Here is a 25,383-nt window from a genome sequence, read left to right on the forward strand (position 1 = left end):
ATATGCCAAACGGAACATTGATTATTGTTTGTAATGAATATGTTTGTTTCTACTGTAATCCTGAGGTAATACAACAAAGCTAGTGTCTTGAGAAAAATCAAATTTAAGTGGTTGGGATCTTGTGCTCAATCACCTAACAAAAGATTGATCTAGTATCCAGAAGCATTATTGTTGCAGGGATGGGGTGGAAGGGGGGATGGAATTTACCACCCTGACCTGGTGCGGGTTTATGCAATGTGGCAGCCCATGGGAAAGGCCCACTATTTACTCAATTCAAGTAAATTATGGTTGGCATCGTTCTGGTACGACCAACAATATCCACATCATGCACTCCAGTGTAAATAAAAAAAAATCTGGATAGGAGGTAGTTACTGATTTCTGAGGTGGTTTGATTGACTTTATTTTGGTTAGTAAGAATACAGCCAGTTCTGCTGAGTTTGATAGCTTGGCTCTCTTTAGATTAGAAGATTCTACTTTTTTTTAAAAAATGGGCATTCCTTTTCATTCAATTAAGAAAGTGTTTCACAGATTACCCTACACAATGTTACTGGTAATTTGTTTGCTATCTGTTATCATTAAAAATAGACTTTAAGATTTCAGCTACCATTCATCATAGTAACCAAACGAAATATTTTAAAATATGTGTTCACCTATCATAAGAAGCATGGTCAATTCTCAAACACTTACTTGCCAGTTCCTTGAAATAATTCTGTTGACATTTTGATAACCTTCTCAGGTTATTAGTTCCCAAACCTCCTCTAAAGATTCATGCACTCAGCCATTAGATTGGAAAATATGTAATGGGGAAGTAAATTTAACATTTCAATCAACTATTTCTGGATGACAGAATATTTTAGGTCAATTTTAATGGAATGAGATATTACAAACTATTACAATCATTATTTAATTAAAATACGTATAAAATGGTTATTGGCCTCTGGGTCAATGTTTTAGACATATTTTGTTACCTGTAAAATAAGAAATCCTGCTATCATATTAAATGCTAATTAAGGCAAGGTTTTTATTCTAAAACAGTTTCTGTTGCTCTGTCAATTTTGTGTAGATGTAGTTGATGGGCTAATCTAAAGATATTGCAATAATTTTGCATAACTGTTCCCATAAATTATTGGTTTTAAACTGCAAACCAAGCATGTTATTTAAATACAGTTTTAAAAATTCCTTCAGAGTTGTTTTATAATCATGACAATACTCAAAGCATGGTAGAAGCCTCGTTAATACCCAGATTTTTTTGGTGATGTAAGCAGCGAATTTGAGGGATTTCTCTGCCACCCTGCCTGACTAATGACTTGAATTCCAGGAGGTGCTGATCATTCATAAAATTCCCTTCTACTACCCACACAAGGATAAGTTGAAATTTAACAAGGATATTACTGATTTGGGTAGCACTTTGCTGTGTATCAGAGCTGGAACCTGACAGCATTCATATTCAAAAGCCCAGTGTCAACTCATTACTTTTGTTTATGGTATCTTTCATATTACTTAACCTTTTGGGTGTACAGTTCACATTATTTACAATGTTTTCTGTAAAGAAATTATCATCTAGTGCTTGTTTAATTCGTAGAAGCTATTGCTACTTCTAAGTATTGCCAAATGTTGTCCTGCAACCTGCTGAGGTTTGCTGAATCGGTTTATTTTGCAGTCAATCCAGATTGGCTGCAGTAGTGTCCATGCAACAAAATGCAGTCTGAGTCAACTTTTGAGAATTCAGTTGGGTAGTCACCTTCTTGTAGCTGCTGACCTAAGGGAATGCTTACCAAGTTGCTTTGAAGTTGAACTTCACTGCAAAGTAGCTGGGAATTGGTTATGGGCAGCATTATTGATTGGGAACTATATGTAAACTGTTTCTAATAGCATTTCTCAAACTTGCACTAAATAATGGTACTGGTGTCTGATTCAGTGGAGTACTGGAATACACCAACAAAAATTTAACAACAATTGGTTCCTGCAGCAGCCAATTTGCTGAAAGAAGCATTATTCCAATACAATTGACATATAATGAATCATCAGAATATTAAATGACCATCAAGGTTTTGTGATATTGATGTAATATGTGATTCTGAAGAATCTAATCTCAATTAATCCAGGAAATTAGTTACTGGATGATTTAAAGCAAGCAGAACAGAACCTCTCAAATTCAAGGAGTAAACTTATTTCTTTATTCGCTTTCCTTGTATTGCAGTTCACAGCAAATCCAGAAAGTTGATCAGAGTCCCTTAATGACAGAGGGATTAGGCTGGATCTGCAAACCACAATTGGCACAGACATTTAAAAGCTTTAATCTAATGGACTGGTTCCAGGAATACTTTAAGACTGTTCCAAGGGGATTTATGTAAAATTGAACTTTCCTATGCTAACTCATTTTAATGGATTCAACTGGCATTTCAGCAGTGAATGAATATATTTGTTGTTGGAGAAGATGAATAACAAATGAGTGTTAAACATGCCATCCATTAGATAAAAATGCAAATTGTGTTTCTTTTACAATTGCAAAAAAGGTACCTTAGTAGTAGGTAGTGGGGGTTATAGAGATGAAAATAGATAATGTAGAACATATGTGAACTTTCCTGTGGATATTCTAGTTGTAAATTGTGTTTTAGTAAATCTTTCAGTGCAGAATTACAAAAAATACATCAACGTTCTGTTTGATGTAATTCAAGTGAACTCAATGTGGAGAATTCCACTGCACATGAAAATGGATTGCAAATTCTAAATTTCATTTTAATGTCCCTGTATGATACAGTTTTGGAAAAGTCAGAATTATTATCCTGTCAACTTCATTATGGCAATTCTACTGGGAGCCAGACATTTCTTGGATGTGATTGAAAACATGAAACAGAAAACTTGAGGGAATGTTAATCGAAGTACCTGAGTCTGGCCCAAGTTACAATACAAGAATATTGAAAGTATTGTTTGATTACTGAGTCTTGTTCTAAGGGATAATGTAGGGGTGAATTAATTTTGTGTTTATGTAGATATTGTTGCTAAGATACAGGCTCAGCGTATCTTTGCTGGAGTTTACATTTCATAGAATGCTCACCTCTAACTTGCTTTTAGCCCTGCTAGCACGCACATATGTGCCATTTTCACATATGTACTGGTATGTATTACTATCCAGGAGGGAATGGGAAATGCAAAGACAAATACAATCAAATTGACAAAGTTAAAATAACTTGGATTGTATTGAGGAAATGTAATCTTAGGCTTTAAAGATAAATCGAAACATGTTCTTGCTGGCAAGGACAAAGAGATTTAGCCAACCATATAAACATATTGCTTTAAAGCTTAATATACATATGTAAAACAAAACAATTAGAATTGCTAGTGTGAGCAAAAAGGCATTTATCTAGTGAAAGTTAAAATTCAAAAAGAAGAGAGTGATATTTTAGTAGTACTGTGCCTCTGTTAGACCCAGAGTACCACAGGCCTGATTTGGGGTAATTTTAGGTCTTTGGTGTATTGGAGGGCCTGTAAAACAAACTTACCTGAATTTTGCTGGAGTGTTTGAAGCCTGCCTACATTAACTTGACTAGCACTCCATAAGAAGTTTGCAATGATAAGAGAATTTAATGGGGTTGAGACAGAGAATTTAGAACAGGACATTGTGCTCTTAAAAATTGATTTCATTCCAAACTGAAATCAGAAAGCACCTTTTCAAGCAAAAATGGTAAAGTACCTCTGTCTATGGCCACAGGTCATCCCAAATAGTTGCCAGCAATAATATACTGTACGTTTGAGTTTAGTCACTATTGTAATCCAGGCAACCCATAAATCAATTTGCACACACCAAGCTGTCACAAGCATCATTTATTCCTACTTCTAATCAAGTTTGGTAACCCCTTCTAATTATAAACACAAGAGATTCTGCAGAACGACGCACACAAAATGCTGGAGCAACTCAGCAGATCAGACAGCACCTATGGAAAGGAATAAATAGTCGATATTTTGGGCCAAGTCTCAGCCTGATATGATGACTGCATATTCATTTGCATAGATGCTGTCTGACCTGTTGAGTTCTTCCAGAATTTTGTTTTCTTTTTTTGGCGTGTGCGTGCGTGCGCTTCTGTGCGTGTGCGTGCATGAGTCCGTGATTATGTCTTTTTCGTGGCTTTTTACAAGGTGTGGAACAAGAGAGAGAGAGACTGTGTGGCACACCACTCCTCACACAGACATTTTCGCAGTATTTTCCCTTTATTTTACGAGGTCAAGTTGCGATCTCGACACTCAACCCGGCACGGATGGAAAGTGCACTCGGGAGTGGACCCGACTGGTTTCGAACCCGGGGACCTCCGCTCCTGGGTCCGGCGCTGATGTCATTGCGCCACCAGCCAGCCCTCTTCCAGCATTTTCTATGTTTCCCCTTAAGATTAGTTGCAGCTGATCCATCTCTGTTGTGCTCCCTCAGCTCAGAACATTTGTGCTCTGCCCAATAGCCCCTCAATCCTGCACCAGCATTCAATAAAATAATGATTGATCTGATTGTAATCTCAACTCTGCATCCCCATCTACCAGGTCATATTTTACAAACTTGTTTATCGTGAGTCTAACTCTGCCTTAAAAATATTCAAAGATTCTGTTCTACTGCTCTTTGAAGCAGATTTCCAAAGACTCACAAGTCAATGTGAAGAAAAATTGTGCCTCATGTCTGTCTTGACTGGGCAACTTATTTTTAAACCATTTTGTGTTCTCCCTATAGAGGTAACATCCTCTCCACATACACTATGTCAAGACTGTTCAAGCTGTCTAGTTATTATACCTGTTATAAAGCAGCACATCTTCTGACTCACTGTGAAGAAAAAAGGTTCAAAGGTTCATTCTACTATCAAAGTATGTATGCGGAATACAGCTCTGAAATTTGTTTTCTCCAGATAGCTACGGAATACAGAAAACCAAATGAGTGGTTGAAAGACAGACATCAAACAAAAACTGACAAACCCCAAACACCCCCAACCCCTCTTTTGCATAAAAACTAACAGCTCACCCAAACCCCCAGCCCGCCAATTGACGACAAGAAAGCATGGGCAAGAACATGAAAAAAGCCACAAAACTGAAAGAGGCCGATATAAGCTACAGTCCAATCCATAAATCTCAGAATCTGGGTAACATCTCCGAGAGCACCAGGACTGAGCAGCCCCTCCAATGGCAGCAACTCAAACCAGCGGCCGATTCCTGGATTTTCTAGTTCATTTTAAAATATTAGCAAATTGCACAGCTGACATCAAGATCAGAATGCAAGGGCACCCCTATAGAACAGAGATGAAGAGGAATTTCTTTAGCCAGAGGGTGGTGAATCTGTGTAATTCTTTGTCACAGATGGCTGTGGAGGCCAAGTCATTGGGTATATTTAAAATGGAAGTTAGTAAAGGCATCTAATGTTACTGGGAGAAGGCAAGTACATGAGGATGAGAGCGATAATAAATCAATGTATGTTGAATGGTGGAGCAGACTTGATGGGCTGAATGGCCTAATTTGCTCCCATGTCTTGTGTCTAAGACATATGAAATTGTGCTATTTTATTCTCCACTATGGAATTGCTATGTACTAATTGTTCACCTACTTTTGCTTCCTCTGTGATGCTTACTTTTCATTCTGTTTGCATAGGATGCATCAATTGCGCACAGATTTCACGTAATGAGAGAAAAGCATCCAGAAAAATTCAACAGTAGGTAAGAAGCTGCTTTCCTTCTATTCTCCTTTCCTAGTAAAGATACTCAAACATCCAGTCAACATGTCTCAGTATAACAAGCAAGAAAATTATAATACACAATGGTAAATGGGAACATTCTTAACAATTCAAATTAGGATGCCCAGATATATTGGTTGAATGCGTGTGCTGTATTTATTTCTGCTTTCGTATGAGATATATTATCAACTTTTAGTACAATTGTGCATTCTGCATATACAAAAAAAATGGAACTTAGGAGGCTATGCAAATAAAAAACCTAAAAACTTAGTTGCTGTCTGATGGAGTAATGAACTTTGCAGATACCATGGGAATGCCTATTTTTTATAAGTTTAAGATGTTAAAGATACTTAAATACAAAAGTAAATGCAACAGACATCTTGCTGTGTTCTCTCAATTCGTTCAGCTCCGCTGCATCTGTTCTCAGGATGAGGCTTTCCATTCTAGACCATCTTAGATCCTTCTGCAAAGGATGGGGCTTCCCTTCCAGCACCACTGATGCTGCCCTCACCTGCATCTCCTGCATTTCCCGCACATCTGCCCTCACCCCATTCTCTCACCATCATAACAGGGAAAAGGGTTCCTCTTGTCCTTAACTATCACCCCATGGGTGTCTGTATCCGGCACATAATTTTCCATAACTCCATCATCTCCAATGAGATTCTACCACTAAGCACAACTTTTCCTACCCCTGGTTTCCTCAAGGATTGCTCATCATGTGACTCCCTTATCCATTCATCCCTCTCCACTGATTTCCCTCTTGTCACTTATCCCTGCAAACACGGCAACTGCTACATCTGCCCCTACACCTTCTCCCTTAACAACATTCAAGGCCCCAAACAGTTCTTCCAGATAAGGCAGCACTTTCACCTGTGAGTCTGTTGGTTTCATCTATTGTATCCGGTGCTCCCGATGTGGCCTCCTTCATGTCGGTGAGACCCAACACTGTTCATGGGACTGCATTGTCGGGCATCTTTGCTCTGCCCACTGCCAATGGCAGGATTTCCTGGTGGTTTCCGGTTTCAATTCAACTTCCCATTCCCATTCTGTCATGTCTGTCCATAGCCTCCCCTACTGCCATTATGGGACCGAGCTCAGGTTTGAGGACCAACGCCTTCTCCAACTTCTCTAACTTATGGTAATTTCTCCCCCCTCCTCCTTTCTCTTTTTTTTCCATTCCCCATTCTGTTCCCATCTCACCCCTTCTCTTTTCCTCACCGGCCCATTGCCTCTACTGTCTTCCATGGTCCGCTGTCCTCTCCTATTAGATTTCTTGTTCTTCAGCCCTTCACCTCTTTCATCTGTCCCCTCCCAGCTTCTCACTTCATCCTCCTTTTCCCACCCACCCACCTTTCCATCTGGCTTCACCCATCACCCACCTCTCCTTCCCCTTCCCCCCCCCCCACCACCTAATGTTCCTGTCTCCTTCCTTAACAGTCCTGATGAAGGGCCTCAGCCCAAAAATTCAACTGTTTATTCCCCTCCAGAGATGCTGCCTAACCTGCGGAGATCCACCAGCATTGTGTGTGTGTGTATTGCTCAATACTTCCAACATCTGGAGAGTATCTTGTGTTTGTGTTGTTTATATTCCTGACTTTACATTTACAGAACAGTGAAGCAGAGGGTTGTTTGAATGTTCTGCACCTCTCTGGTGAATAAATCAGAATGATCAGTTATTGAAATTATTTTTTAAACTGATTCTTACATTCTTAAATGAATATGAAAGGATTGATTTCTGGTTAGGAAGAAAACAGTATTGTTAATATGCTATTTTGAAATGCATTGCCTGTAATGATGGCAGCAATTTACTGGTAAATAGTAATAGAGCAAAAGAGAATTGGATAGGTACTTAAAGGAGGAAAATACAGGGCGACATGAAAAGAGCAACAAAGTATGAATAATCAGGTATTTTCTCTCAGCGCTGACTATTACTACTGGTTAATCATGTTTACATTTTAATACACTCATAAAATGCATTAGTAACAATCTCCAGGGTAGTAATCTCTAGATTGCTGTCCGTGCAATGTAACAGTGAGAGTAAGAGTAGAATGATTTGTCTGTGAAAGCAGCTAAGACGTGTATCACAGAGACACCTGGCCCACATATCCAGATGAAATCAATGTACCATTAATTTGTTTATATGTTGACTTTCAGATCCTAATTCCTATCCTCTAAATAGACAAGTTCGAACAGTACAAACCAGAAAGTAGGAAATGAAAGTCAGATTTGTGGGCCGAGTTACCTATGATCAGAGTCCACAATGCTAACAGGCCTTAGTTGGAGACTCCTAGAAACTCCTACTAAAGGAGCGCTGATGCATTAAGGATTGTCCACTAATATTGGTAACTGTTTCAGTGGTTAATTTGCCAACTGTGTAGTCATCATTATTTTCTTTTATTGTTTTTATTGAGCTAATAAGTAGTCCCGGAAAATAATACAGTTGCACTTTTAAGTCACGCCTGACAAGAATATGTTCATTGATCCATGTGGATTGATTAAGATAGCTCGAGATGACTTCAAGATGGCGACAGCAAATAAAAATGGGTTTCACATTTCTGCTGCAAAAGCCAGGCCACCAGGGAAACTTTGCCTTTATAGACATAAGAAAAAAACGGCAGCAATAGCCAATTCAGCCATTTGTAGCTGCTCCTGTGGTTAATATAGGCAGCTCCTCAGAGAACATGCTAAGCTGAATGACTTCTGGCTCATACAGAGACTAAGGAAGTGAGAGATGGAAGCTTGGAGAGGTAGTCACCCCTAGGTTGCAGGAGGCAGATCACTGGGTGACCGTCAGAAGAATGACGGGAAGTAGGCAGCCACTACTGAGTACTCCTGTGGCCATTCCCCTCAATACTAAGTATACCACTTTGGATACTGTTGAGGGGGAAGACTTACTGGGGGTAGCTGCAGCGACTAGTCTTTAGCACTGTGGCTCAGAAGAGAAGAGAGGTGAAGAGGACAGCGGTAGTTATGAGAGATTCCGTAGTTAGAATAATAGAGACGAGTTTCTGTGGATGCAGTAGAGACAGCCAGATAGTATGTTGCCTCCCAGGTGTCAGGGTCAGGGACATCTCAAATCGGGTCCATGGCATTCTAAAGGGGGAGGCTGAGCAGCCAGATGTCTGGGTTCGTATAGGCACCAATGACAGAGATAGGAAAGGTGAGTAGGGCCTGAAGAGAGATCTTGTGGAGCTAGGTAGAAAGTTGAAAAGCAGGACCTCCAGGGTAGTAATCTCTAGATTGCTGCCTGTACCAAGTGACAGTGAGGGTAAGAATAGGATGATTTGACAGATAAATGTGTGGCTAAGGAACTGATGCAGGGGGCAAGCGTTAAGATTTATGGATCATTGGGAACTCTTTTGAGTAAGGTACGACCTGTACAAGAAGGGCAGGTTGCACCTGAACCAGAGGGAAGCAAATATCCTTGTGGGCAGGTTTGCTGTAAAAGAGAGGTGAAAGTAGGTATCGGACTGCTGGAAAATGATGCTGGAGAGGTAGTAACGGGGGACAAGGAAATGGCAGACAAACTGAATAAGTATTTTACATAGATTTTACATAGAAAATAGGTGCAGGAGTAGGCCATTCGGCCCTTCGAGCCTGCACCGCCATTCATTATGATCATGGCTGATCATCCAACTCAGAACCCCGCCCCAGCCTTCCCTCCATACCCCCTGACCCCCGTAGCCACAAGGGCCATATCTAACTCCCTCTTAAATATAGCCAATGAACTGGCCTCAACTGTTTCCTGTGGCAGAGAATTCCACAGATTCACCACTCTCTGTGTGAAGAAGTTTTTCCTAATCTCGGTCCTAAAAGGCTTCCCCTCTATCCTCAAACTGTGGCCCCTCGTTCTGGACTTCCCCAACATCGGGAACAATCTTCCTGCATCTAGCCTGTCCAATCCCTTTAGGATCTTATACGTTTCAATCAGATCCCCCCCTCAATCTTCTAAATTCCAACGAGTACAAGCCCAGTTCATCCAGTCCTTCTTCATATGAAAGTCCTGCCATCCCAGGAATTAATCTGGTGAACCTTCTTTGTACTCCCTCTATGGCAAGGATGTCTTTCCTCAGATTAGGGGACCAAAACTGCACACAATACTCCAGGTGTGGTCTCACCAAGGCCTTGTACAACTGCAGTAGTACCTCCCTGCTCCTGTATTCGAATCCTCTCGCTATAAATACCAGCATACCATTCGCCTTTTTCACTGCCTGCTGTACCTGCATGCCCACTTTCAATGACTGGTGTATAATGACACCCAGGTCTCGCTGCACCTCCCCTTTTCCTAATCGGCCACCATTCAGATAATAATCTGTTTTCCTATTTTTGCCACCAAAGTGGATAACTTCACATTTATCCACATTAAATTGCATCTACCATGAACTTGCCCACTCACCCAACCTATCCAAGTCACCCTGCATCCTCTTAGCATCCTCCTCACAGCTAACACTGCCACCCAGCTTCGTGTCATCCGCAAACTTGGAGATGCTGCATTTAATTCCCTCATCCAAGTCATTAATATATATTGTAAACAACTGGGGTCCCAGCACTGAGCCTTGCGGTACCCCACTAGTCACCGCCTGCCATTCTGAAAAGGTCCCGTTTATTCCCACTCTTTGCTTCCTGTCTGCTAACCAATTCTCCACCCACACCAATACCTTACCCCCAATACCGTGTGCTTTAAGTTTGCACACTAATCTCCTGTGTGGGACCTTGTCAAAAGCCTTTTGAAAATCCAAATATACCACATCCACTGGTTCTCCCCTATCCACTCTACTAGTTACATCCTCAAAAAATTCTATGAGATTCGTCAGACATGATTTTCCTTTCACAAATCCATGCTGACTTTGTCCGATCATTTCACCGCTTTCCAAATGTGCTGTTATCACATCCTTGATAACTGACTCCAGCAGTTTCCCCACCACCGACGTTAGGCTAACCGGTCTATAATTCCCCAGTTTCTCTCTCCCTCCTTTTTTAAAAAGTGGAGTTACATTAGCCACCCTCCAATCCTCAGGAACTAGTCCAGAATCTAACGAGTTTTGAAAAATTATCACTAATGCATCCACTATTTCTTGGGCTACTTCCTTAAGCACTCTAGGATGCAGACCATCTGGCCCTGGGGATTTATCTGCCTTCAATCCCTTCAATTTACCTAACACCACTTCCCTACTAACATGTATTTCGCTCAGTTCCTCCATCTCACTGGACCCTCTGTCCCCTACTATTTTGCATCAGTCTTCAGTGTGGAAGACACTAGAGGTGTGCCAGATGTTTGAGGTGTCAGGGGAAAGAAGTGAGTGAATTTGCCATTACTAAGGAGAAGGTGCTTAGGAAACTGAAAGGTCAGAAAGTAGATAAATCCCCTGAACCAGATGGTCTACACCAAGGGTTTTGAAAGAGGTGGCTGAAGAGATTGTGGAGGCATGAGTAATGATCTTTCAAGAATCACTAGATTCTGGAATAGTTCTGGAAGACTGGAAAATTGCAAATTCACTCAAGGAGGGAGAGAGGCAGAAGAAAGGATATTATAGGCCAGTTAGTCTGATCTCAGTGGTTGGGACGATGTTGGAGTCGATTGGTAAGGATGTGATTTTGGGATACTTGGAAGCACATGATAAAATAGACCAAAGTCAGCATGGCTTCCTTAAGAGAAAATCTTGCCTGACAAATCTGTTGGAATTCTTTGAAGAAATGACAAGCAGGGTAGACAAAGGAAAATCAGTGGATGTTGTGCACGTGGATTTTCAGAGGGCCTTTGACAAATACCACACAGCAGACTCCTTAACAAGTTAAGAGCCCGTGGTATTACAGGAAAGATACTAACACGGATAGAGGATTGGCCAATTGGCAGAAGGCAAAGAGTGGGAATAAAGGAAATCTTTTCTATTTGGTTGTGGTGTTCCACAGGTTTCTGTGTTGGGACCACTTCCTTTTACGTTGTACGTCAGTAACTTGGATGATAAAAGTGATGACTTTGTTGCCAAGTTTGCGGACGATACAAAGATAGGTGGTGGAGCAGTAAGTGTTGAGGTAGCAAGGAGGCTGCAGAAAGATTTAGACAGTTTAGGAGAATGGACAAAGAAATGGCAGATGGAATACAATATCAGGAATTGTATGTTCTGGCACTTTGGTAGAAGAAATAACAGTGTAGACTATTTTCTTTATGGAGAGAAAGTTAAAAAAATACGAGGTACAAAGGGGTTTGGGAGTCCCTGTGAAAGATTCCCTGCTTAATTAGCAGGTTGAGTCAGTTGTGAGGAAGGCAAATGCGACATCAGCATTCATTTCAAGAGGACTACAATATTGAGGCTTCATAATGTATTGGTGAAGCCTCACTTGGAGTATTTTGAGCAGTTTTAGGCCCCTTATCTAAGAAAGGATGTGTTGACATTGGAGAGGGTTCAGAGGAGATTCACAAAAATTATTCCAGGATTGAATGGCTTATCATATGAAAGTTAATGGCTTTGAGCCCATACTCACTGGACTTCAGAAGAATGAGAGGGGATGTCATTGAAACCTATCAAATGTTGAAAGGTCTCCATAAAGTGGATGCTTTCTACGGTGGTGTAGTCTAAGACGAGAGGGCACACCCTCGGATTACAGGGAAGTCCATTTACAAAGGAGATGAGGAATAGATTCTTTAGCGTGAACACAGCCCAGCACATCACACAAACCAATCTTCCATCCTTGGGCTCACTTTACACTGCACGCTGTTGGAGCAGTGCTGCCAGGATAATCAAGGACACGACCCATCCAGCCAACACATTTTTCGTCCCTCTTCCCTCTGGGAAGGCTCAGGAGCTTGAAGACTTGTATGGCCAGATTTGGGAACAGCTTCTTTCCAACTGAGATAAGACTGCTGAACGGATCCTGACCCAGATCTGGGCCGTACCCTCCAAATATACAGACCTGCCTCTCGGTTTTTTTGCACTACCTTACTTTCCCTTTTCTATTTTCTATTTATGATTTATAATTTAAATTTTTAATATTTACTATTGATTTGTACTCTAGGGAGCATGAAGCGCAGAATCAAATATCATTGTGATGATTGTACGTTCTAGTATCAATTGTTTGGCGACAGTAAAGTATAAAGTATAACCGGAGAGTGGTGAATCTGCGGAATTCATTGCCGCATATGGCTGTGGAGACCAAGTTATTGGGTATATTTAAGGCAGAGGTTGATAGATTTTTAATTAGTCAGGGCATGAAGGTATAAGGGGTGAAGGCAGGAGATTGAGGCTGAGAGGGAAATGAATTACCCATAATGAAACGGTGGAGCAGACTTGATGGACCAAATGGCCCAATTCTGCTCCAATACCTTATGGTCCAGATATAATCATAACTGCCTTTTACTTCAGCACCACTTTGCTGCATTAATAATGTATCCCTTAGTTCCCTTAAAATACAAAAATCTGTCAGTCTTTGTCTCAAATACTAAGTGTCCTTATTTTGATTCTGGGAACCTTGGTTGTTGAAGCCCCAGCTATGGACAACAGCTTCCCTTTGTGTCCATTGCCAAAATCCCTAAGATTATTCTTATGTTTCAATTAAATTAACTCTCATTCTTAAAAACTCTGCAACCTGCTTAATATCTCCTCATAAGGGGCAAGCTCATCCTACCCCAAGAATCATGTGAATCTTTAGATCACCAAGTCTGCACAGACCGCCAAGCACCCAGTTTTACACAAATCCTGCATTAATCCCACTTTCTCATCAACCTTCGCCATGTTTCACCACTCACCTGTATTCTACCATTTGTCTGTGTCTGTTTCAGCACAAACACTGCTCTCCCCTCCAGCAAAGTATTTACATGCGATGCTGCCTTAGAGAGGCGGCATCTATCATCAAAGAGCCTCTCCATCTACACCGTACATTGTTTGTGCTGTAACCACCAGCCTTAAGTTCCACACCACCAGAATCAGGAACATCTCCTCGCTTAACATCTTCAGATTCTCAAGTCAGCTTGCACAGTTCTAACCCAACCCCAGCAACAGCATGCTACAGATCATTCCTTGCATCACCTTTCACTTGCCTCTGATTGTGTTGTTTGAATTAATGTTCTGTTTCACACAGTCTTTCCCTTAACCGTCTTTCATAATTCGCATTTTGTGTTGTTTGGGTCTATGGCTACGTCCACACTACGCCAGATAATTTTGAAAACAAAGCTTTTTCTCTTCGTTTTGACCCTCTGTCCACACTGAACCGGCATTTTTAGCCCCCGAAAATGGAGATTTTCAGAAACGGTCTCCAGAGTGAATAAATCTGAAAACGCCTAATATCCGTTGCAGTGTGTACGGGGTAACCAGAGCTTTTTAAAAACGCTGTCATGATGTGCCGGAACAAATGGCGGCAGCGCGGCATTTCATTGTTTTCTTCTTATTATTCTTATTATTATTATTATTATTACTACTACTACTTTATTGTTTAGAGCGTACAATCATCACAGCGATATTTGATTCTGCGTTTAGCAGAACCTAACAATTTCAGAACAGACGGCAACGAGACTGAAGCCAGAAGAGTTAGAAATGTACTCACCAAATACTTCGACCCATAGCTTACTGAATAAATAAGTATACTCACTTTGCCCTGTTTTCTGTCCTTGCTTGTATGAAGGTAAGGACAGAAAACACCCTCTGCCACTTCCAGTTTAAATTCCATGTGGAATATTTTGGAGGATCAAGAACCAAGAACTAAGAACCAAGGTGGTTTACCTATTTATGCAAGTACTTCTCTGACAATAGATGTGTAACAGCCTAATGTAACATTGTATGGAAATACAAGATAACACTGATGCAGACATGTTTTATACATTTAACAAGGTGCTTTATTAATGCAACAGGGTTAGTCAGTTTTTCAATGTTCGTCGTCAGCCGGGTCATACTGTCCATGAACTCCCTGTCGGTTGCCTCCTTACGCTCCAGTATTTGTTTTAGTCTTAAGTCCTCCTGCGCGAGAGCCAAGAGCAATTCCTTTTAAGTTTTTCTACTCTGTAACTGGATAAACATGCACCAAGTATACCGTTTCCTCTTCGCTTGTTTTCTGTGTGTCCTGCGCATGCCCAATAGGAGGAGATTCGCTCAAATATCCGTCTAATGTAGACAGAGATATTTTGAAAAACGCTTAGTGTGGACGCCTGTCGTTTTTACTCGAAACTGGCATATTCAAAATTATCCGGCGTAGTGTGGACGTAGCCTATTTGTCTGTGGTGCTGCTCCAAGCAAGCTTATCATTGTACCTGCACCTCATTGTACTTATACATATGGCAGTAAACTCCATTTAATTTACATACCAGGGCAACTTACAGTGGCCAATTAACCTACCAATCCCTACGTCTTTGGGATGTGCGAGGAAACCAGAATAACCCGAGGAAGCCCACGTTAGCAGAGGGAGAATATGCAAACTCCACACAGACCATCCAGAGGTCAGGAAGGAACCCAGGTCTTTTGTGCTGTGAGGCAGCAGCTCAACGTATTGTTTCACCTGGATTTATAATTGTCATATAACATCATTATTTTTGTATTCGAATCCTCTTGTATTAAAGGCAATATTGTTGGCACTCTTGCTTACTCTACTGCACATTATCATTCAGTGATTCATGTAACAAGGACACTCAGACCCTTCTGAGCATAAACACATTTCAATCTCACCCCTTAGGAAAATCTCTCAGCTTTTCGATGTTTTCCACCAAATAATAGAACCTCACGTGTGTTCTCATATTCCAATTGCCAAGCCCTTGCCCATTTAGTTAACCTGTTCATATTCCCCTGCATTCTCTTCACAACTTGTACTGTCATCCAGATTTGTAGCATCAGCAAATCTGGATATGTTCCCCTTGATCCTGTCATCAAGATCGTTCGTGTAGAATAGATTGTGAATGGTTAAAGACTAAGGACTAATCATATCCACCCCAACTAAAAATGACCCATTTATTCTTTTTCAGTTCTCTCTCTGTAAACTAATCCAAAGTTCCATGTGCTCAAATGTTCTTCAATAATTAATTACAGGTTTTATAGAAATTCAAATCCACTACATCTCCCAGTTACACACACAGAATGCTGAAGGAACTCAACAAGCCAGGCAGTATCTATGAGAAAAAGTACAGTCGACATTTCAGGCCAAAACGTTGACTGCATTTTTTTCCATAGTTGCTGCCTGGCCTGCTGAGCTCCTCCAGCATTTTGTGGGTGTTGCTCAGATTTCCAGCATCTGCAGATTTTCTCTTGTTTGTGGTTTGACATCTCCCAACTTCCTGTCATCCATCCTCCTAGTTGCCTGTTCTGTATCTGATGTGTGTCTATATCTGTATCTCAGTTCCCTTTCATCAATCCACTTTGATTTAGCCTAATCCTATTTTCATTTTCAAAGTGCCCTGTAATCATTTCTTCACTGATAAATTCTAGCCCATTTTCCACCATTAGTGGCAGTCTAATTGGTCTGCAATTCCAAGATTTTGTCCTCTATCATTTCTTAAATAGTTATATTTGCTCCCCTCCCACCTGTGGGAACTATTCTGAAATATGTGGAATTTTGGAATATATCAACTACTTACCTACACTAAAAGAATAAGTTAAACAACCAATTAACCCATCAATATCTATTTGCAAAGTGTGAGGAAAACAAAGCATCATGGATAGGACATGCAGACTCCACACAGACAGCACACGAGATCATGATCAAACCCAGCTTCCTAGAGCTGTGAGCCAGCAATACTATCTGCCTCACCAGGACGCTGCCCCTAGTTCAGGGGATTTATTAGGTTTCAGTCCCATTAATTTCTACGTTACTTTCTTCTCAAGTAGTACTAATTTCTTCCAGCTGCTCAATTACTCTAAACCAGTTGTTCTCCAGTGTTTCTGGGAGGGCTTCTGCCTTTGTCCCTGAAGGGGTCACAAAATATTTGTTTAATTTCTTGGCCATTTCCTTATTTCTTAATGTAATTTCCTGTCTCATAATCTGGAAGGCATGCTTTGCACAGATCACTAGAAGCCTTTACAATCAATTTTACATTTTTTCCTCGTTTCTACTTCCCCTTTTTACTTTTTAGTTCCTTGATTCTCCTTTGAAATTTTAAAAATTTTTGCAAGTTTCAGCATTGCTGCTCTTTCTTGCTGCATTCCTTTGGTAAAGTGCCAATTCAGAACCTAAACAGAGTTGGAATGAAATTGATTTTGAGCAGTTTAATTGTAAATAAGAGAAGAATTCGTGCTTTTGTTAAAGCAGGTTTATGGGGAAGTTGTTCATCAAAGTAGCCTGCAAAAGTCCTAGTGATGCAAACAGCTTTGAGTCACTTATATATGGAAGTTCATATTTGAATGTCATGGATTTTTGCATGTATCAATTAAGGTTGTGTCGACCACCATACATAGCAGGTTATGATAGCAGATAAAGTAAGTCTGCCATTATGTTCATCTAAACATCATCAGAAGCAAGTGTTTAGCAAACGTTTGTAAGATTTCTATTGAAGTTATTAATTATGAAATTGTTACTTATATCATGCTTATTGATACAACTACATTTGTACAAATCTATGATTGAGATCTTCATTTGTGATGTTGTAGCAATATGAGAGCTTTAAAATAGTTAGATTACTGGTAGATTAAGTAAATAATATGCAGAACGTAACTGGATGAAAATGTTTGGTCTTTGTCATTCACGGGTTTAGAATTTGGTTCAGACATCGTTCTCTGCATGTTGCTAAAAATAAAACCTGCATGTGCACACAATTCTGAACCCAAGCTGTAACCTCCCAGTATCTGGTTATGCTTCACTTAGCCTGGTTGCATGAAGTGTTATGAAGCAACCCCGACTCCAGCCCCTAACAGGTTTGGTGTAACAAATTTCCAGCAACTCTCGCTCTTATTGCAATATCCATTACACTACAGCAGAGTGAATGCTTCATAGCTGCAGTGACCTGGGTTCAGTCCTGATTTCCATGCTGTCTGTGTGGAGTTTGCATGTTCACCTTGTGATTATTTGGGTTTCTTCTGGTTCCGGATTCAGCGTCTTGACCAGAAATGCTGACGGTCCGTTTCCCCCCACAGGTGCTGCCTGACTTGCTGAGTTCCTTCAGCGTTTTGTTTAGTGCTGTGGATTCCAGCACCTGCAGCCTGTTGTGTCTCCTCTGGGTTACCCACATCCAAAAGATGTACTGGTTGGGTGGGTAACTGGTCACTGTAAATTACCCCTGATGTAGGTGGGTGGAAGAAGAATCAAGAGGAATTTGACAGGCATGTGAAAGAGAACAGATTGTAGATACAAGAAAATAAGTGGGGGGGGGGAGGTGTTAGTGGCATAATAAGTGGCATAGACACATTGGACTGAATAACCTCCTCATTTGTAGTATGGATGTATGAAAGATTATCTGATTCTGGCCGGTATGACAAGTAATCTAGTATTTTGTATACTTATAATAATGATTATGTAGATAATCCGAACAATAGGTTTTCCTTGAACTTAAATGCTTATTTTTACAAAGGTAATTTTAAAGCAGTTCAGACCACACTAGTTAGATCTGAGCTTAATTCATTCCCACAGAACAATAATGTGGGTTCTTCAACAGCCTAGAGGCACTTTAGAGGAGCACTGTGACAGAAAGTTGACACCAAGCCACGAAGTGAAAGTTCATTATCGGGATGTAGGTGTATCTAGTAAGGCCAGCATTTGTTATCTACCCCCAATTGCCATTGAGGAGGTAATGGTGAGCTACCTTATTGAACTTTCCAAGCAGACTACTTCACAATATGGTTGAGAAGGAAAATCCAGGATCTTGCTTCAGAGATGATGAACAGCAGTATGTTTCCAAGTCAAGAATGGGCCTTACAATAGCTTTGTGAGTTTTGCCTTTGCCAAGCTTACCAAGGAACTAGGCTGTTAGGAGCTTGTCTGGGAGACTGGCTTCTGGGTTTGGTAGTCACTCAAGGGAAGTGTGAGGTGATCAGTGATTAAACAGGGTTCAGTGGCCAGGTAATGGTCAATAAAGTGCTGGTTCAGATTGCTGGATGTGTAGTGGAGAGGTTTAGGACAAGTATTGCAAGGTTGAAACAGTGAAGGAAGGAGACCTAAAGAGCATGCTATCTGAGTTGGGTTCCCAGCGTCCAGCTGGGATCACCTCGCACAACTATGCTTTGAATCAAGCTCCATAGACGCTGTGTCAAATAGCTTTTGCAAGAGTGACATGCAAACATGAAAAAGAGCTGCAAGAAAATACCTGAAGTACTTTCTAGCCTTGGTTGCATGCAGCAGGATGCCCTGATGTACAGTATGTCCAGAGTCCTCCACATGTAATAGTACCTCAAATGAGAATTCAAGACTTCAATCAAGTTGTATGAAAATTTATTGTATTCAATTAGGTCAGTTTTTTAAATTGAAACTACATATCGCTTCTTTCCTCCCTCTTGAGTGGCTCCCTGAACCATGGTATCATAGCTAGGCTGCTAATCCTTCCTACAGCTCCCACTCTTATCTGTGGGATCAGCGGTCAAGAATCGCAGACCAGTCGGACAAGTTTAAGGGCTGAGGCTTCTCCAGCACTACCTCTTGGATTCCTCCTACCTGCTTCACTCAGTCACACCTGACCACAGATCCAATTTAAAGCGGTTAATTTAGTCCTTGATTATATGTGCTGTTCTGCCGAGGCAACAGGAAGTATAAACAGTGTCGAGGGGAGACTGACTTTCGAGAAAGACAGGGCTGCTTCCACAACTCTCTGCAATTTCTGGCAATCTTAGGCAGAGTAATTGCCATATCAAACTGTGATGCAGCTGGATAAATACTTTCTGTGTTACACCTGTAAAAATTGTTAAAGGTCTTTGAGAGACATGCTAAATTTCTTTATCCTTTTGAGGAAGTAGAGGCACTGGTGTGCTCTTTTGATTGTAGCATCTACATGGCTGGACCGGGGTAAGCTGGTGATGTTTATACTTTGGATCTTGAAGCTCTCAGCTATCTCCACCTCAGCATTGATACAATTAGGTGTAGACTCCGCTGTTCTTCTAGAAGTCAATGACCAGCTCATTGGTTTTGCCAACATCACTAATTTGTTAACACTTGCACATGTCTATTGGATAGTTGATATGAGTATGAACCTAGCTGATATTTCCAACCCCAAACTGGCACAGTAACACAATTATGAACCTCTGCAGCTACCCAGCTTGGATTAGCAAACATAATCCTGTTTAGTGATTACATTTCAGATCCTCCTGGACTAAAAGGATTATCCAGTTAATGAAATGTGGCTTGTTCCATAAACCACTTATTATTCTGACCTAAACACCTTTCTAGTTATAAACTATGTATCTTAGTAGGATATCATTTGGATCTATGTAAAACTCAATTATTTATTTTGAATGGACATGTTTTTCTTTAGGCCATAACTTTAAATCTGAAGTATTAATCAAGAACTACATCCATTTAGCAACTGCTCATATTTTCAGTTGGGCATCTTTCCTTGGGATTTCTAAATTTACATTATCAGGCACTGGTAAATGTCTATCATAAGGGTGGGAATTAATTTTTACTAAGATATTTGAGTGACTTCCTTTTAACTGCTGCATGCTGTCTTTCAATTTTTTTGTATGTACTTAACCTATTTAAACTAATGGAATGACTCACTGATACTATTCTTGCTGTTTTGGTAGTCCTCAATAGAAACATTTATTAATTTTGATTGCAAGATTATTGTCACAGTCTTAATCAAAGATTCAGGTTGTCTGTTGAGAAATAGGGCCAAGATGTTCAATGAAACATTTGTTCAAAGCAGATCACGTCAGTCTTTGAAAGTGTGCAATTGAGGGAACTCTTTCCTTTGACAGGAGGTTTAGGAAATAGTGATTTAGATAGTTGGAAAAAGGCTGGGGGATGCTGATGAAGTTTTTGCATCCAGTTGTGTTATGGTTTCTAGAATGCATTATTTCCAGCTGTCTAATGTTTAGGTTCTTCTTTGGTGTTGGTGCTTACCTTCTCAGCTTGTATGATGGAAGCAGATTCAGTAGTGAGTTTGGAAAGAGAATCTGATGCTTTCTGAAAGTGTTACAGGGGAAAAAAGTGGAGAATGAGGTGATTGGAGAGCTCCTTCTGAGGATCAGTAGGTCTTCATTAGGCTTAATGACCTTTAGTGTCGAAAGACTGTTGTAATTCCAAGGCTTCAAATATTTTAATAACATTTGTACGAGGGATGATTGATAAGTTCGAAGGAGTTAATTTTAGAAAACCTAGCACATTCATTTTTCAACATAGTCCCCTCCTACATTTGCACACTTAGTCCAGCAGTCGTGGAGAGGATGGATCTTGGACCTCCAGAAAGTGTCCACAGCAGGGGTAATTGATAAGTTCATGGCCTAACGTAGAAGGAGATGAGTTATTAACTTCAAACTTTCTACATAATCACTCAAAGAGTTGAACTGCATGTGCATGTAACGAGATCTGTAACTCGTCTCTTTCTACCTTAGGCCACGATCTGTCACTACACAGTGGCTCATGACTGTGAGTCCAGCTACATTTATCTTGGGTTACACACTGTTGTGCAGTGTTTATACTTGTGATGGATGCCCAAACCAAACTTGTATCCCATTCATCAAAATTTTACACATTAGTTTGGCATGATTTAAATGCCATTCTCTCCGCCGGTCTGTCAGAACAGATATTAGTATTCCTTATTTAGTAAGTAAAATAATTCCTACATTGTTACTGCCATGATGAGGCCACTGTCAGGCTGGCGAGCAGCACCTCCTGGGTAGCTCCCAACTTAATAGCATGAACATCAATTTCTCTAACTTCTGGTAATTTCTCGCCTCCTCCACTTTGTTTTCATTTCCCATTCTGGCTCTCCTCTCCTCTCCTATCAGATTCCTTCTTCTTCAGCCCTTTACCTCTTATACCTATCACTTACCGACTTCTTACTTCATGCCCCTTCCCCCACCCTCCACCACTCATCGGGTTTCACCTATCATTTGTCAGCTTGTACTGCTTCCCCTCCCGCCCACCCCCCCAAACCTTCTTATTCTGGCTTCTTCTCCCTTCCTTTTCAGTCCTGATGAAGGGTCTGGGCCCAAATCGTCGACAGTTTATTCCTTCCATAGATACTGCTTGACCTGCTGAGCTCCTCCAGCATTTTGTGTGTGTAGCACAGCATGGCAAGTTATGTTTGTTCTCTAATGTATAGATTCTTCAGTGGGGTTTGTTGTCAACCCCCTCAGACAATCAAGCTGGTCACTTACAGTAATCTATTCATGAGTGCATTTTTTTTTGGCTTTGAGGTATGCATCAAAAGCTTTTATTCTATTTCAAGGAAATACCTTAAATTAAAATCCTTACCTTTGGGAATCATGTAAATATTTCAGCTGCCTCCAAAGCAACATGAATGAAAATATTGGTGGTCATAAGCTCGACCATGAATGCCAACACTCACCTGTTGAACTCGTATGTTGAAAGTATGTACAAACGTACATATGAGTGCTGGCATTCGTGGTCAAGGCTGAATCAAAAATAATAACATCTGGATGAGAAACTGGAATAACCTACGTCGCAAGAATTTTTCAGGAGCAGAGAATGGGTAGGGAGAAAGCTGTCAGGAAAAAAAGAAAGATATTGATTTTTATATATTTAAAGAACCACCTGTAGCATTGAACAGTTAATGGGGAGCCATCTCTTTATAGAAATTATTGCTTTGAATAGAATCCCTAGTCAGCAGCATTAAATGTGCTGTATAGTCATGATATACTATGCCTTGGAAATTCATTCGATTGATTTCAGTGTTTGGGGATGAACTTCTAGGCGTATGTACCCTGAAACATTTTTAAGTGAAATTAAAATGAATTCAGATTTAAAATTACATTGCTTTCCAAAAGTTATGTACTTTTTTCTTGATGTAAAAATAAAATTACAGTTGGATTTGGCTTCTGAGTAAGAAGTCTATGACCAAACACTTTAACCCAAAATGATCTGATGTATGCTATTTTCTACATTACATAGTTTCATCTTTTTGTCAATTTCCAACTCAAAATATTTGCAAAAAATACCAGTTGATGACAGCTGGTATATTAAAGGGGCATAGAAGATTTTGGTAATTAATATAGCTAACAGTTTAAATGGTTAAGATTCAAAAATGGTAAAAAGCCTTTTCAAACATTGCCTTTATTTTCTGTTCAGTTGCTAACAGTTGATACCTACAGAAAGGAAATTAATTTTCAGATCCAGCAAGGATGACTGGCAGTAATTAACCAATGGAATTAATGGGATATTTAGTCATGAAGTGACTTAACTCTCCATGGATTTTACCTCGAACTACAGAATAAGTACAGGATCTTATTGATGTATCAAAAATAAGCTGCTTATCTAAGGCAAGGATTGTTACCAATTTCAACAGATACTGTTTTCTCATTTTTTTACATTTATATGTCAATGGGTACGAGCCTCATTATTTGTGAAATGCAATTTGAGGAGTAGTCCTTTGACCACTAGGATGCGCTAATTAAGGTGCTGGTTAATTTGGCAGGCAACAAGGAAACTCCTCTATAGCCAACACAATTTAAAATGGTCAAAATTACAGATGTTGAGAGGTCCCCTGGCAGGGTCTTTTGTTCTCAGATGGGGAAGATAAGATTACGAATTTGTAGCCAATGTTCTTCTCCATCAAGTTTAAAACTTTGTAATTGATGCCATCTCCTACAAAGAAAGCCTTGTCTCTTTACATTTGGCTTTGTTCATTTCTGTTGTGTATTTGATACTTCAGTAATATTTGAGTAATATTGTAAATATATTGTTTGAGCATTCTTTGTTGTTTACATAATTCATTACTGGTTATATGTAAAAGTATGTGAATGGCACACGTCATTAAGCCATCACCAGTTTCGTGAGACTGTCCTGGAGTTTCTGGAAGAAACAATTCAAAGAACTCCCCTCCCAAGATTCGGTCCTTATGAGTGACCTTGTCAATGTTTACTTTTTTCCACATTTCTATTATCAGGGAAACACACACAAACATTGACATACTGTGTACGGGCGAAGATGACAGGGATAACAATGTGGTTAGTCAGATTGTTAGTCCAGCAGTCATTTCTATTTGTTATGATGTGCGTGTCTGGACATATATATGGTGTTTTATTCATACAATATTATCTAGCTGTTGTCATTTCCTTAATTTGGGATTCTGCGGTGAAATCTTGTCAAGATAGAACGTTGGTTACAACACCAGGCCCCTGAAACAGGCACTCAATTCTTAAATCTGTTATAGCAACAGATTACCAGGTGGGTAGGGGGAAAGGTTTAAGGATATTATCAAAGCCTTCCAAGAAGTGCAATATCCCCACTAAATGATGGAAATCTCTGGCTCATGGCCACTCATTGTCAGGGAGGAGTATTGCGGATGCCCTAGAGAACCACAACACCCTTTGGCCTAAGCACAAAGAAGCCCACTATGAATTACAGAGGTGTCTCCGAACGTAGTTGTCCTCCTACCTTTCTGTCCCAGCGTTTGCACTTCCCAAACTGGCCTGGCAGTCTTGTTTGGACCTACAGAGTTAAAATGGAAGCATGCAACCTTGACTCCAAGCAATTCCCTAAGAAGAAGAATGTTCTGGTAATTAGTTTTGAGCCAATGATTCTCCTAGTTTTCAAATCACAAATGTGGCTAGCAGAATCATCTTCATAGTCAGCACAAGTAGTTAGTGAAACTTAGCATTAACATTGGAGTACTTGAGGTCATTGATTTGCCCCTGTAGTTAAGGAGTTACGCATTCTGTATCCTGGCAATGCCTTAGTCTTGGCAGACAGCAGGAAAACCCTGCCGAGTACTTTATTACAGAAGCTATGTCTGCTAATAATAAAGAATCAGGCTTCACTATGCTGGATTGTGTTAGGGTTACTTTTATTGGGCCAACGTGAACCAGTCATAAAGGCAGAATCTTGACCTCCAGTAGGAGCTAAATCTTTTACACTCACAATTTCTTCCAGATTCTCGCCCATTAAAGATGTCCCAGCACTCTGTGATAACTGGTTGATGTTTATATTTTTGAGCATTTTCTGCCACTTCGCATCCATATAAAACAGTGACAGCATTTTGACAAGGAGTTAATTGGCTGCAAAGTGCTTTGGAATGCAGCCAGAGATTTCATAAATATATATTTTCTTTCTTTCTCTCCATATTTGTGCTAACCCACTCTCTTAATTTCTATTACTTTCATTTACTAGGTCTTTTGCCTGTGTTGAATTTTCAACAACACTTTTCTGCTCCAGCCTTGCACAATATATATTTATACTGATCAAATTGCCAATTAATCACAAAACAGCTAAAAATAATAAGAACATAAGAAATAGGAGCAAGAATAGGCCATTTGACCCATCAAGCGTGCTCCACCACTCAATAAGTTCATAGCTGATCTGGCAATGGACTCATCTCCACCTACTTGCCTTTTCCACATAACTTTTAATACCCCTACTATGCAAAATTCCAACCAACCTTGTCTTAAATATAATTACTGAGGTAGCTTTCATTGCTTCATTGGGCAGAGAATTCCGCAGATTCACACTCTCTGGGAAAAGCAGTTCCTCCTCATCTCCGTCCTAAATCTACTCCCCTGAATCTTGAGGCTATGTCCCGTAGTTCTAGTCTCACCTACCAGTGGAAACTTTCCTGCCTCTATCTTATCTATCCCTTTCATAATTATAACCTCCCTGCTCTTAAA

General features: G+C 40.3%; 1 protein-coding gene across 10 annotated transcripts in view; it reads left to right on the forward strand.

Moving 5' to 3' along the window:
- Positions 1 to 25,383, forward strand: part of LOC140199449 (diacylglycerol kinase beta-like) — a 566,317-nt gene that overhangs the window by 383,713 nt on the left and 157,221 nt on the right. For all 10 annotated transcript variants that reach the window (XM_072261555.1, XM_072261557.1, XM_072261558.1 and 7 more), the window contains one exon: positions 5,620 to 5,684. In XM_072261555.1, coding sequence (XP_072117656.1) covers positions 5,620 to 5,684 — 65 coding nt within the window. The remainder of the gene's footprint in view (positions 1 to 5,619; positions 5,685 to 25,383) is intronic.

Source organism: Mobula birostris, chromosome 6 (assembly GCF_030028105.1).
Source record: "Mobula birostris isolate sMobBir1 chromosome 6, sMobBir1.hap1, whole genome shotgun sequence".
NCBI classification, from domain to species: domain Eukaryota; kingdom Metazoa; phylum Chordata; class Chondrichthyes; order Myliobatiformes; family Myliobatidae; genus Mobula; species Mobula birostris.